Genomic DNA, 12,528 nt, shown 5'->3' with positions numbered 1-12,528 from the left:
GTAATGTTTCTGTGGTGATGTGGGACTCAGATCAGCTTCATGAGGGTTTGATTACAAATGTCACCACTGAACTGAAATAAAAGCAGAATAAATACAACTCGTCAATGATTCAACAACAGAACATTTTCAGTCAGTCAGTCAAACACAAACCAGATTTTTATGGAGTCTCACTTCACAGTCAGAGCGACGCCAACAGAACCGATCCAGTCAACAGAACTTGAGGTGGACATGTAGAGACGAGTGTAGATGGAGCTGCAGCTGTGACTGGACGGACTCGCGGCTCCAGCTGCTCTCATGTGAACTTTTTATGCCTTTCTTTGTCACAGTGAAGTTAATGTTTCTGGTCTGTCACAGTTTGGATGGTTAAAGGTCATTTTCACTGTTTTTCTAATATTTGATAGACAAAAAAATTTAATCAGGAAATTAATCATCAGATATTTATGTGTTCAAGAATCACATCCACTTTGATCCTGAACTGAATCTTTAGTCGTTTGTTTGGCTCTAAATCAAAATGTGTACATATGGTTGAAATATTACAACTTAACTCTTTTTCAACTTTGAAATCATTTTGTTTCCGAGCTGCTGCTCAGGTCCAGTCCTGCCGTGGTGTCAGCACACACAGAACCAGACGTTTGTCTCCAGATGTTCCTTCTGTTTGCAGAACACCAGACTGTCTCTTAGCTTTATTACTAACACACAGGTGGGGGGGGCTTTATATACATTTTGTAGAAAGTGATTCAGGTGTCAAACTTCTTTGATTTCATCTTTCTGTGCAATCAAGTCCAACTGTTAAACTGCTGTAATGAAATAAAATGATGAAATGAAACTTGAGCCTCTTTTAGTTTCTGGCTTCCCGTCTGGTTCCGTTCACCGACCAACTGGACACGAACACGTTACCCGATGACATTTCATTATTATATTACTTCTCCAGAACCGAAGAGGCTTCTGAGCTGGACGGGTCGACAGAGGACCGGACATGATGTGGCCAGCAGAGGGCACCAACAGGTTTATGTGACTTCCAGTCCCCAAAATAAAACGTCCTCATAAATGTTGGTGTTGATTCTGATAATACAACATTTTACTTTAATGTATACTTTATTTGTATATCTGTACACTTCCTGGCCAACAATGTTAGTACAGATCGTCACGAGTCATTTACCAGAAAGACTTTGGTTAAAAATGTCCGTCTGAATGAAGATTTAAATTATTATTCCTTGAGATATTGAGATGAGATAATGTCGATAATCTGGTAATACATGATATACCGTAAATTACCAAATAATACCCGGGGCGTTTATTTGTTTCAGTCAGTTAACAGACAGGTGTTTCTCTGGGACCAGGAGGTTCATTCAGTAGTTGAGCGTCTTCTGAAAGTGAAGTTGCGGCGGAGGAAACATCTCTGCTGTCACTCACGGTGGCGGACGTTTGTTTCTCCATCGCCCTGATCATGTTGCGGGACTCTCTCTCGTGTTGGGCCCGTTTGCTGATCACTCATCCCCGCATGTGAACCTCGGGCTCCTCGCTAGGCAGCCTGGCCCCGCTGCTAGTTTCTCCTCAGGTCGACAGAGAAACGTCTAGCAGCTGCTTCTCCAGAGTTTCTCTGCAAATCTTATGACAAAGTTTGAATTTCAAGTCGTATTGTTTTGCTGCACCGGAGCCATGGCGACCATCAGCGTGATACTGACTGACAGAAAGAACAATACGGGAAAAGGCGAAGAAGAAAAATGTGCAGTGTCAGTGGTCACGTTAAAACAAATCATTAGACTCAGCATTTATTTGGAATCGAAGGTTATTTACCTAAATATACACCTGCACCGGCGTTTGAAGGGGACCCTGAACTGAAACCCGGCTATTATCCGGTAATTTACAGTATTTGTATATTTGTGTTTAAGTAAAGATTAAATCAGGGAGTCTGCTGGATTATTGGCTACAGATTCATGTGGAGGAGGTGGGACGAGATCAATTCACACCTCTCCCCACTCAGACTGCTCCACTGCTCTTCTGCTGCTTCCTGTCTTTATGCTAAGCTAAGCTAAACACACAGGAGTGATGATGATCCATCTGATGGTCTCAGAAACACACAACACCTTGAACTGAACCTTCAGAGACAGTCGGAGCACAATGATCCTTTCAGAATAAAATCCCAGAGTCTGCTCCTCTTTCACATCAACATGTTTATTCTGGATTTAAAAAAAAAAACAGTCTAACAGTTCATTAACAAAAAAACGAGTTTCTACTGAATGAAACGTTTAATTTCTCTCCTCAAACTGGGATTTGTTCTTCAGCAGGAACGCGGCCAGATACTCGATGGGGTTCGGAGGTCTGCAGGGAATAAAGCAAAGAAAAGTTGTGAAGTGAAGAAACAAAAACCAAAGGAAGACCAACAAATTCACTAATTACTGATTTCAATCACTTTTATTAGATGAGCTGCAGAAACGAAAACTGCAGCTCCTGATTGGTCGACTAGTGACCTCAGCAGCCAATAATATCTCTTCTTCAGAGTCTGATTGGACCTCAACACTGTCTTGGTATGAGGTCTATGACAGAACATCACACAGCCGTTTCCTCTCACTCTGACGTAAACTAACATTCTGGTTGTAATATCGGTACTATAGATGCCACGTGGCGGCGGCGGCGGCGGCGGGCTGACCTGTCCTTGGCGAGCACCGACAGGCCCTGCAGCAGGATGGGGACCACCGTCTGGTCCAGGTACGCTCTGGTCGGCAGCGCCTGCAGATCCACCTTCTGCTTCGAGATCTTCTCTGCACTCGCCTTCTCATTCTCCACCGTCCTCTGTGGAGCAGAAGCAAAGCATGCTGGGAGTTTGCCTTCACCTTCTCATTGCACTGTGCACATTGTGTGTGTGTGTGTGTGTGTGTTACCTGGATGTTTTCTGTCAGGCCGTACTCTGCATGAGGGTTTTCAGACACCTGCAGGAGGATTCATGTTCATCATCTTTACGTTCACAACACAAAACATTATTTCATCTTCGACTGATCAGAGGATTATTAGTTTGATTCATCAGCGAATCATTGAGATCGTGTCAGCTCAGAGCTCGATGTGTCAGCCATGACACACAACAAGACACCCAGCAGGAGGATGACGACGTGCGAGACGCTGAATCAACTCTAATCAATTACTGATGGATTAATGGACTGACGTCACTGGGCAACATCTGCACCTGCTGATTCTCCCTCCTGCTGTTAGTCATCAGCTAACAGTTTCCCCCTGCTTCCAGTCTTTGTGCTAAGCTAGGCTAAATACGTCCTGGACACAGACACAAAACTGAATCACCCTTATAATAAATGAGGGACTGCTCCTTTAATCACTGTACTCTGTGTGTGTGTGTGTGTGTGTGTGTGTGTGTGTGTGTGTCTCAGTGTGTACTCACAGGTGTGTGTCCCTCCATGGACTGATCTGCATCTGTGTGATCTGGAAGACAAACGAGAACATTTAAATGTTTGTCGGAGACAAACAGAGAAGATGAAGACGACCTTTGAAGAACTTCTCAGAAATGTAATTTGACAGGACTTATTAACTGATTAACCCGGGTCAGAACCACGAGTAGGACTCTACTGGACTCTGCGGAGACTCTGTTGGACTCTGGAGCGTCCCTACTGGACTCTGTAGAGACTCTAATAGACTCAGTTCTGACCCACGGACACAAACGGTTGTTGTTGGTTCGGGTGTCGGTCGCGCTGCACGGCGCCTGAAGCGGCGGTAAGTTAGCCTAGCATCACGTTACCGCCGTCTGCCCGGTTGATGAACGTCATCACCGAGTCAGAATCCACCGCTCCGGTTTGAACCGTGTCATCAACTCATCAAATCGAACCGGAAACACGCAGCAGAGAAACAGAACCACGACACAAACTGCGAAAAACTCGATCAATGGTCAACAATGAACTTACCGTCCGCCATGTTTGTTGTGGATATTTACGCAGGATATCTGACGTACGTCGATTCTGTTCGAGGGCTACGTAGGAAATACATCCGGGCGCCTCGCGGGAGTTTGTAAATGTACTTCAAAATAAAAGCACGGGCGTCCATCCTTCTTGACATTTTTACGTATCACTTATTCATACTGATTTACGTAGTTATGTTTATAATGCAAATTACAACATTTACGACTAGTTTGATTTAAAATAAATCTCGACTTTACGTTTTTTGTATATGATTTGTACCTTTTATTGTGAAAAGTTATATCATACATCATACATGTCAGAGGCTGGTGCTGTGGGCTCGGTGTGGCTCGTGTGGCTCAGTGGTTCTGGACACAGCTGTGGGTCTGTTAGCTTCTAGCTCCAGTTAAAAGTGCTGATTTATTATTATGTTAATAATCATGAAGGATGAAATCAAATACAAACACTAAAATAACAAAAAGGCACAGAGTTTAACAGAGAGACTTCATGTGTGTAGCCAATCAGATGCCACCACACTCAACATTCAGCTCAGCATCATCAGTGGGAGTTTGTTGCAGCCCCTCGTCCTTCGTCACAGGATGAAGGGGATGAGAGCCGTCCTGGAGCGAGGGTAGCCCTCAAACCTCCGCTGGTAGTCTCTGCAGGACGACAGGAGGGACAAACTCAAGTCATGTTGCACCAAAAAACCTGGAAAACTACTTGTGGTGCCGCTGACCAATCAGATTACAGAGCTACCTGTGGTGCTGGCAGGCTCTGGGCCCAATGGAGCAGATGGTGAAGAAGGCAAAGGCAAAGGCGGGTAAAGACCCAGCAGCCACAAAGTAACCGCACCACTCCACGATCTCCCCAAAGAAGTTCGCTCCCGACACAAACTCAAACATCCCACCTTAGAGGAAATAAAGGTGCAAGGGTTAAAAGTGAAAGGTGCTGACAGTGATGACTTCTGTCATGGACCAGGATCTGATGTGGATCAGATGTAGTCACCGTGGGGGATCCTGTAGGCGATCTCTCCTGGTCTCCTCAGGCTGCGCAGGATGTGGTCACTGTGGATGTTGATGGTCATTCCGACCACAAACAGAAGCAGACCTGCGTCACAGACAAACAGGAAGTGTCAGACGCTCACTCTGACAGGAAGTGTGCTGGAGGACGTCACATGACCGTAGACGGTTACATCTGCTTCATAAAAGGTGAGTTCAAGATCACGTGCTGCCTAAATTGTGATGCATGCTGGTTAAAATGTGTCCATGATGACCTGGATGGTTTCTGCTCCACATTCGATGTCACGTGACCTCAACTTATCACGAGGCGGTTTCGGTGAATTTTCATATCCATAAGCGCCTCTTTTCTACTCAAACATCACACACTGTCAGATAAGTAGCAGCTGTGTGGCTGCAGCTGTGGGACAGTCAACATGAAGAAACCTATAAAATCCTTCATGTAACAACAACCCTGAAGATCAGAATCCTTTTATTGTCATTGCACAGTGTACACTGACAAGTGCACAGTATATTATTTCTGTTCCCGTCACGTAGAGAGTGTCCGACTTCATAGCAGCGTTTGTAGCTCCGCCCCTGCAGTCGCCAGCAGATCTCACTGCTGCAGGAGTTCAACTTGACCGCACCTACTGTCTGAGGAACAAACCACTGCTTCACTCCCACAATGCACTGCACACAAACAAATGCTGGACAAACACACTGACCGTTTAGAGATGGCAGGGACATTTAGTGCCATTCTGTGTGTGTGTGTGTGTGTGTGTGTGTGTGTGTGTGTGTGTGTGTGTGTGTGTGTGTGTGTGTGTGTGTGTGTGCGCGCCTTATAAACTAATTCAATAACAAAAACAATGAGTAGCACGAGAACCCAAACTGAACTGGTCTTGTTGGTTCTCTCTGGAGACCTGAGGAAGAAATCACGTTGACTCCTGTCTGTCTCCTGCAGACACACAAAGGACGTCTTGACCCGGTTTGATCACCATGTTAAATGTCCCCCCCCTGTCTTTGTGTCCACATTGTTTGAACCTGACATTTGTCTTCCATGTTCTTACTGTATGAAGTGCTGCAGTTGCACCGGCTCAGATCTGCTCTGTGCCTGATGGTGCACCAGGTTACTGGTGTTCTGTGAATAAACACATCCCTGCAGACGTCACAGCACACAGGAGGTTCCTCATCCTCCTCCGAGGCCTCAGAGGCAGAACCAGACCAGCTGGAGTCCGACTCAGCCGAGGGGAGCAGGACGAGCAGCAGCAGGAACTAACACTGTGACGCTCTGTGACGTCCCAGCAGCCAGCGGCTTGATCAGCACACCTGCCTCTCTGTAAGCTTCATCTTCACGTGTGTTAAGTCATCACATACTGATGGTGAGGTCATACACCTGCAGCCTGGTCACATTTCTCAGGAGCGTCCTGAGCATCTGTGAGGACATCACTGTGACTCACCTACAGCCATGCGAGTGCTCGTCAGCCAGGTGTCTTCAAACCGGGCGCAGTGCAGCAGGTGGTGTCCCTGCAGGAAGCCATTGAGCGAGCAGAAGATGGCGGCGTAGAGGACGATGGACAGCGGGACGGGTCGTCCTCTGGTCAGGAAGGCGTAGATGAAACTCCTAAAGAACAGACGCAGGTTACTTCCTGTTCCATAACATGAAGTGTGTCTGTGCTGCTTCACCTCCAACATGGCCGCCGTGACCATCAGTCACCGGGTCACATGACGCCATCAGACAGGGTCAGAACAGCACCAGGTTCTGGAGGCAGCTGACTGTGATGTCGCTCCTTCATCCTGTTTCATATGAGAAGAGTATTACATCTAATGGCTCCTGTCTCATGATCAATCATCTGCTCATCAGTCCAGAACCGGTCCTGAGTCCAGAACCTTATTTAAACTCACCGGGGCTGCTGAACTGTTCTACAGAGTACTGTAATGAGTAATATTACTCCACCAGACAGTAATCTATTAATTTAAACTGGAGCGAACAAGTAATATGTAATACATTTCATTTTGAACTACAGCTGAGGTCTGATCTGAGATCTGAGATCTGAGGTCTGAGGTCTGATCTGAGGTCTGATCTGAGATCTGATCTGAGGTCTGATCTGAGATCTGAGATCTGAGGTCTGATCTGAGGTCTGATCTGAGATCTGATCTGAGGTCTGATCTGAGATCTGAGGTCTGAGGTCTGATCTGAGGTCTGAGGTCTGATCTGAGGTCTGAGGTCTGATCTGAGGTCTGAGGTCTGACCTGAGGTCTGACCTGAGGTCTGATCTGAGGTCTGAGGTCTGATCTGAGGTCTGAGGTCTGATCTGAGGTCTGAGGTCTGATCTGAGGTCTGAGGTCTGATCTGAGGTCTGACCTGTGGAAGTAGTGCACCATGAAGGTGCAGAGCAGCAGCATCCTCCCGGTCCAGTACCGGCTCGTCCCCGGCTCAGTGTGCGGTTCCTCCGTGAACAGCAGTAGCAGCAGTGGCAGCAGGAAGGCCGGGACCTCCTGCAGGAACCAGCTCGGTCCGGCCGGGCAGCACGGTCCCTTCGGCTTCACGTAGCGACCGTAAGGTGTGTGGTGCCGCGTCTGTTCCAGCAGGTAGGCCACGCCCCCCACGATCAGAGCCCAGCTCAGCCAGGACACAGCACCGTCCCGACACTCCATCAGCCCACTGCTGCTCAACTCAGCTCCACCAAACTGCCAGCATGCAGAGAGAGACAGAGACAGAACTCAGAGTCCACCCACCAATCAGAGTCCACATCATGTTACCCAGGAAGGAGGTCCCGAGTCCTGAGAATGTGGTCACGTGAGATCCATATAAGCCCAGTGTGGACAAAGGACGTGTTTGTGTGGGACAATGAGGGAGCTCGTGACATCATGCCTCACCTCCTGGTGGATTCAGTAGCACACAGGAGAGGTTCAGGTCACAGGTCACACCTTTATTATCAATTATCATATTCTATCTATATTATATTATGCAGTTTGTATGGAGACTGTGGATGCAGTCGTTAGCTTTGTGTTTGGGCATTTGGGCCTTTTTCACTTCATCGCTGCTCAGAACTGCAGTCTGGCAGTGTGAGTGGGAGGCCTGCAGTGTGGCAGATACTGGTTCTTGCAGCTGGTTCTGGTCCGTCTGTCAGTCCTGTCTGGGCTTCAGAGGAATGTTCTCATTGATTGTCTCATGCTTGTGAGCCGCACGTGTCTGATTGGACGCACAGGTTCTGATGTGCTTCAGTCCTCTATGAGAAACAACTGTGTGACCGCCTCAGTCTGTTGGAGCTGCTTCTTCTTCTGTGGTGGTGCTTCCATCATCTTCTGCCAAACTCTGCATCCCCCTCTCAGTTGTCCTGGTGTCGGGGTGGGACATCAAAGGGGCGAATCAAAGAATCTGGAATCTAGATTTGAGTGTGCCAGAGTCAGATCCTTACTCAGAGAAAGAGTCTGAAGACACAAGTGTGACGAACAAGGACAGAAAATAAAGTTTTTATGAAGAATGGCTGCGTGAATTTGACAGGCGAAGGTCTCAGAGAGACGAATTCCATGAACTGCACATTTTGCAGTTAATACCTGCAACATGTGGGGAACACGAGATGTGCAGGTGATGCTGCACTATGCGGTTAAAACACAACACATCGGTCAAACACAGTGCTAGTCTGAGGTGTAAAATATTCTGTGACCTGTCCTCCAATGAAAATGCAACTCTGCCACTGTCAGCTGCATTTGAAAGGCTGGAGGCTGTTAATCAGAGCTGAGGAGGTCAATTAGCATCTAAGTTTAACACAGCATGAAACTGAACACAACATACAATCATTTCTTAATTATTATATTATATTATATATATTGTAAAATATGTCTGTCCTCCTGTCTGTCCTCCTGTCTGTCCTCCTGCCTGTTTGTCACATTTCTGCCTGAAAAACAGCGTCTGTCACCTGCAGAAAACTTTAACTCACCAGGTGTTTGTGTAGCTACTGTTGTTACTGTGACCTTCAGCACTCCAGACCGAGACTTCAGTGAACTTTCCCCCAGAAAACAGCCTCCGTCCCAGCGTCCAGTTTACTGATGAAGACTATGATCATGTCATTTAGAGTGAAAACGTAACTTTGTCACTTTCCAGGATGTTTGGTGGGTCAAGATCTAAATCACTACACATTATAACAGAGAACTGTTGATAATGTGGCGTCTCCTTGTGAAAAGGCAGCTGTGCCTCCGCAGACTGAACGTCCAAGGTCCAACTGACCTGCCACCAATATTTTATCCATCCAATTTTTCTGCCGGAAGAACTTTTCTTCCTTTAAGAACTTAAAGGAGCAGTGAGTCCTCAGTTCTGGAGCTTCACAGTAAAACAGAGTAGCAGCATTCTGCTGAACAGCTGAAGTATCTGCAGACTTGATCTAGAGCAGCAGATGTCTCGGTGCAGCTGCTTCCTCCCTGTCGGGGTTTTCATCCATTTTGTAAAAAGAATCAAATGTTTAAAGAAATCTGCAGTGATAAATGTGTCAGCTGTTCTTCAGGTTCCAGACGTCCTCACCGAGGCAGCGATGAGCCACATGAGGTGAAGTTCTGAACAATGCCTGGCCAATCAAATGATAGGCCACGCCTACCTCCATCAATCATTATGGCTCTTCAGATTCTGGTTAATGCTCCCTATTGGTTTGATTGAGCTAGTCCCAACCTCAGCCCTCAGATGGAAGTACACCTGCTCCATTTTATATACAGCCCAGAATCTGTTCCCACAGGTGTGTCTGTGGAGCAGCTTCACCTGGACTCACCTGTCAGTCATCGGTCCAGCTTCACCTGGACTCACCTGTCAGTCATCGGTCCAGCTTCACCTGGACTCACCTGTCAGTCATCTGTGCTTCCTTGTTGATGAGACGCCACCATGTGGCAGATCTGCTTCATTATATGTTGACATGCATTTGCGCACCTTTCCGAGTTCCTAGGCCAAGACTAATGATAGTAATGATAATAATGATAATAATAATGATAATACTGATAATAATGATAATAATATTGATAATAATGACAATAATATTGATATTAATGATAATAATATTGATATTAATGATCGGGCACAGTGCAGCTCTGCTCATTGGGCTTCAGCCCTGATTAAACATTCCGTTCCATTTCAAATACCGTCATCATTTCCTGTGGTCCATCTCTACATCTGTCATCTATGTAATAAATATGTAATGGTGGCCCAGATGAGTGGTATGATTGTTTGTTTTATCCTCGATGTGGTCCACTCAGAGCCTCCACTCAGAACCTCCACGATGGACTTCGATCACTACTCTTTGGGTTCAGCGGAGCAGGACTCCTCCGGATCACATCACCTGTCTATCTTTTTATACAAACAGAGGAAATTTTTACCTTTGTGTTGTCGGAGCAGAAACTTCCTGGGTCGCAGCTCTGCTGCTGCTCTCAGCCAACAATCTCACCAAACCGGTCCTGTGCAACCGGATCTCCCCCCAGGAGACGAAGCGCCCTGGCTCCACGGGCTGTAGCTCTGTCAGCAGCCTGCAGACAGCACACTGTAGCTGTCGTTGACCTGTCGCTCATGAGCACAACATAATATGAATAATAACACCAACATAAAGATGGTGGTGTTGGTGCCACAGGAGCGGGTCCTGAAACCAAGATGTGATGTGCACGTTTGCACTTCCTGTTCCTCGTCTGACAGTCAGCTGAATGAAACACTGCCAGCTGCACATGTTCTCATGTCCTGAGATTCCCCAGCACCGGGCCGTGGACCGGTACCAGGTCTCGGGTCGATGTTATTGCCACATCTGTGCTGTTTATTTTACCTTCTTCTAACATCACAGAGCAGCTGATGATTTTCACTGAACACTAAAATGTTGAAAGACTTGATGTTCTGGTTGGAGAAGTAAGGTGTGTTGTTACAGGCTGAACCTTTAAAATCATCATTAATGTCCCACAGTTTAATCCTGAAGCTCTTCATGTGCTAACAACAGTTAGCGGTTGCTAACAAGTGTCTGAATGAGACTACAGAGGTTGTCGGGGACATTAAACGTCCTCACAGCAACACGGAGACTCATCTACTCACTAGTCCGTCTTCAGAGGCCACTTTAGTTCCACACTGTTCTAACTCTGACTTTACAACTTGTACACTGATCAGTTTATAGAAAACCTGGATAGTAATTGTGCAGTAAGACTCTTAGTGGTGGAGACGTTTCAGTCATGTGACCGTGATGTCGTCTGTTTGTAGCCTAACATTAGCTTCTTACTGCTACACAGTTAATGTAGCTTCACACATCACAGAGTGGAGTTCATCTGTGGAGATTATCTGGATCAACAGAACCTGGACGGATCAGAACCTACAGATTATTTTCTGTAATAATCCAGATAGAGTTCACTGATCCCACAGAGGAACCAGAGAGATGCTAACTGCAGCTAGCTGTAATCATCCTGCTCCTGTATGAGACAGAACACAGCTGGTGGACAGGCCAAGGTCAAAGATAACAACTGGCGGCTGGCTGCAGTTAACAGCTTTGCTGCCTGCGAACAGAGAAAGTCCTGGATCGATCAAGCTTTACTTAATGATACAATTCTAAATAAATGGTAGAAGGGTGGTTGATGTGGTTCGTCTTCTCTCAAAATAACAAATACATCTGACAGAAATTAGGTAATTGTAGCAGCAGGTCCGTTCAAGTACAACACGATCACAATACAAGTGTAGATTATAAAAAAGTAAAGTTCTAAAATAAAATGAAATACTGAGGTAATAAAGCGCTGAGGTATCGGACCATGCACATAGTACAAACTGTCATCCTGAAGACTAAGATGAAGTTTAAAATGGAGGAGCTACAAAATCCAGTCTTGCTAGCTAGCTTTTATCAAGCTAGCTGGCTCCACCGGACTCACCTGCTGTCAGTATCCTCCAGGATCCAGTCTGTCCACGGCAGCAATCCCACAAGCAGGGGAACGAACGAAGTTTAGTCGACGCGATTTTGAAGTTGGTTTGTTTGACACACACACACACACACACACACACACACACACACACACACACACACACACACACACACACACACACACACACACACACAGTGTTGAAGCTCAAGCACTGACTTCACAAACTGAAACATTTTCATGTTTTAAGAAGACTAAAGTTCAGATTCAGAGCAGCAGATGGAAGACTTTAAATGATGTACAGGTGTGATTATTGGCTGTTTGAACTGATGTCTGCACCTTGCAGGTGAACGGCTCAGCTGCTTGTCAAAATGTTTTGAATCTCAGAGGTTGTTGGTTCACGACCCGTCAAACACAAACATTGTCTTGGTTGGTCTGACACCTGTGTGACTCGTACAGGTGTATGGTGTTCACTATAAATGAGTCCAAATAAATGTGTGTACTTTATGAGTTTCTATATTGAAGGTAATTTTCATGAAGACTTGTGCTGATGCTGTTTTTGATTTGCTTTACTTGTTTGTTTGGTTTCACTCCCACAGATGACGTCAGATGACTGAAGGCGCTGCTGTGGCAGAGATCTGTGGTCTTTGAGCGCCCTCAACTGGCATTTCAACCATACTACACATGAGTCTGCAATTAGACTGCAATTAGAGACCTATGTGCTGGCTTTGGCTCAGTGTTACAGCATAACGCTCAGAAGGTCGCAGGTCCGATCC

General features: G+C 46.2%; 2 protein-coding genes across 6 annotated transcripts; both read right to left on the bottom strand.

The window, feature by feature from the left end:
- Positions 1-2,166: 2,166 nt before the first annotated feature.
- Positions 2,167-3,973, bottom strand: dpy30 (dpy-30 histone methyltransferase complex regulatory subunit). Its single transcript, XM_037106790.1, has 5 exons — positions 3,909-3,973; positions 3,392-3,432; positions 2,883-2,930; positions 2,651-2,793; positions 2,167-2,322 (listed from the first exon to the last, which is right to left on the bottom strand). The coding sequence occupies exons 1-5, from the start codon at positions 3,916-3,918 to the stop codon at positions 2,250-2,252; spliced, it is 315 nt and encodes a 104-aa protein (XP_036962685.1). The 5' UTR covers positions 3,919-3,973; the 3' UTR covers positions 2,167-2,249.
- Positions 3,974-4,154: 181 nt separating this feature from the next.
- On the bottom strand, positions 4,155-10,872 carry LOC119024109 (3-oxo-5-alpha-steroid 4-dehydrogenase 2-like). Of its 5 annotated transcripts, none has more exons than XM_037106609.1 (6): positions 10,253-10,872; positions 7,257-7,582; positions 6,352-6,515; positions 4,905-5,006; positions 4,656-4,806; positions 4,155-4,558 (listed from the first exon to the last, which is right to left on the bottom strand). In XM_037106609.1, the coding sequence occupies exons 2-6, from the start codon at positions 7,547-7,549 to the stop codon at positions 4,492-4,494; spliced, it is 777 nt and encodes a 258-aa protein (XP_036962504.1). In that variant the 5' UTR covers positions 7,550-7,582; positions 10,253-10,872; the 3' UTR covers positions 4,155-4,491. The 5 variants fall into 5 exon arrangements, with proteins under 5 accessions (XP_036962504.1, XP_036962487.1, XP_036962497.1 ...); XM_037106592.1 differs by lacking the exon at positions 10,253-10,872 and adding an exon at positions 8,836-10,239 and having other exon boundaries at positions 7,257-8,280; XM_037106602.1 differs by lacking the exon at positions 10,253-10,872 and adding an exon at positions 8,836-10,239.
- Between the last annotated feature and the right edge of the window lie 1,656 nt (positions 10,873-12,528).

This window comes from Acanthopagrus latus, chromosome 1, assembly GCF_904848185.1.
Source record: "Acanthopagrus latus isolate v.2019 chromosome 1, fAcaLat1.1, whole genome shotgun sequence".
NCBI lineage: Eukaryota > Metazoa > Chordata > Actinopteri > Spariformes > Sparidae > Acanthopagrus > Acanthopagrus latus.
The sequence above is the reverse complement of the archived record's forward strand: the minus strand, read 5'-3'. Positions and strand labels throughout refer to the sequence as shown.

Coding starts and splice junctions, on each gene's coding strand:
- LOC119024109 (XM_037106609.1), bottom strand. CDS start 7,549: ATGGAGTGTCGGGACGGTGCTGTGTCCTGGCTGAGCTGGGCTCTGATC. Junction 6,516..7,256: donor ATGGTGCACTACTTCCACAG/GTCAGACCTCAG, acceptor TCTGTTCTTTAG/GAGTTTCATCTACGCCTTCC. Junction 5,007..6,351: donor GAGCACTCGCATGGCTGTAG/GTGAGTCACAGT, acceptor TCTGTGACGCAG/GTCTGCTTCTGTTTGTGGTC.
- dpy30 (XM_037106790.1), bottom strand. Junction 2,931..3,391: donor CCATGGAGGGACACACACCT/GTGAGTACACAC, acceptor ATCCTCCTGCAG/GTGTCTGAAAACCCTCATGC. Junction 2,794..2,882: donor GCCTGACAGAAAACATCCAG/GTAACACACACA, acceptor TCTGCTCCACAG/AGGACGGTGGAGAATGAGAA.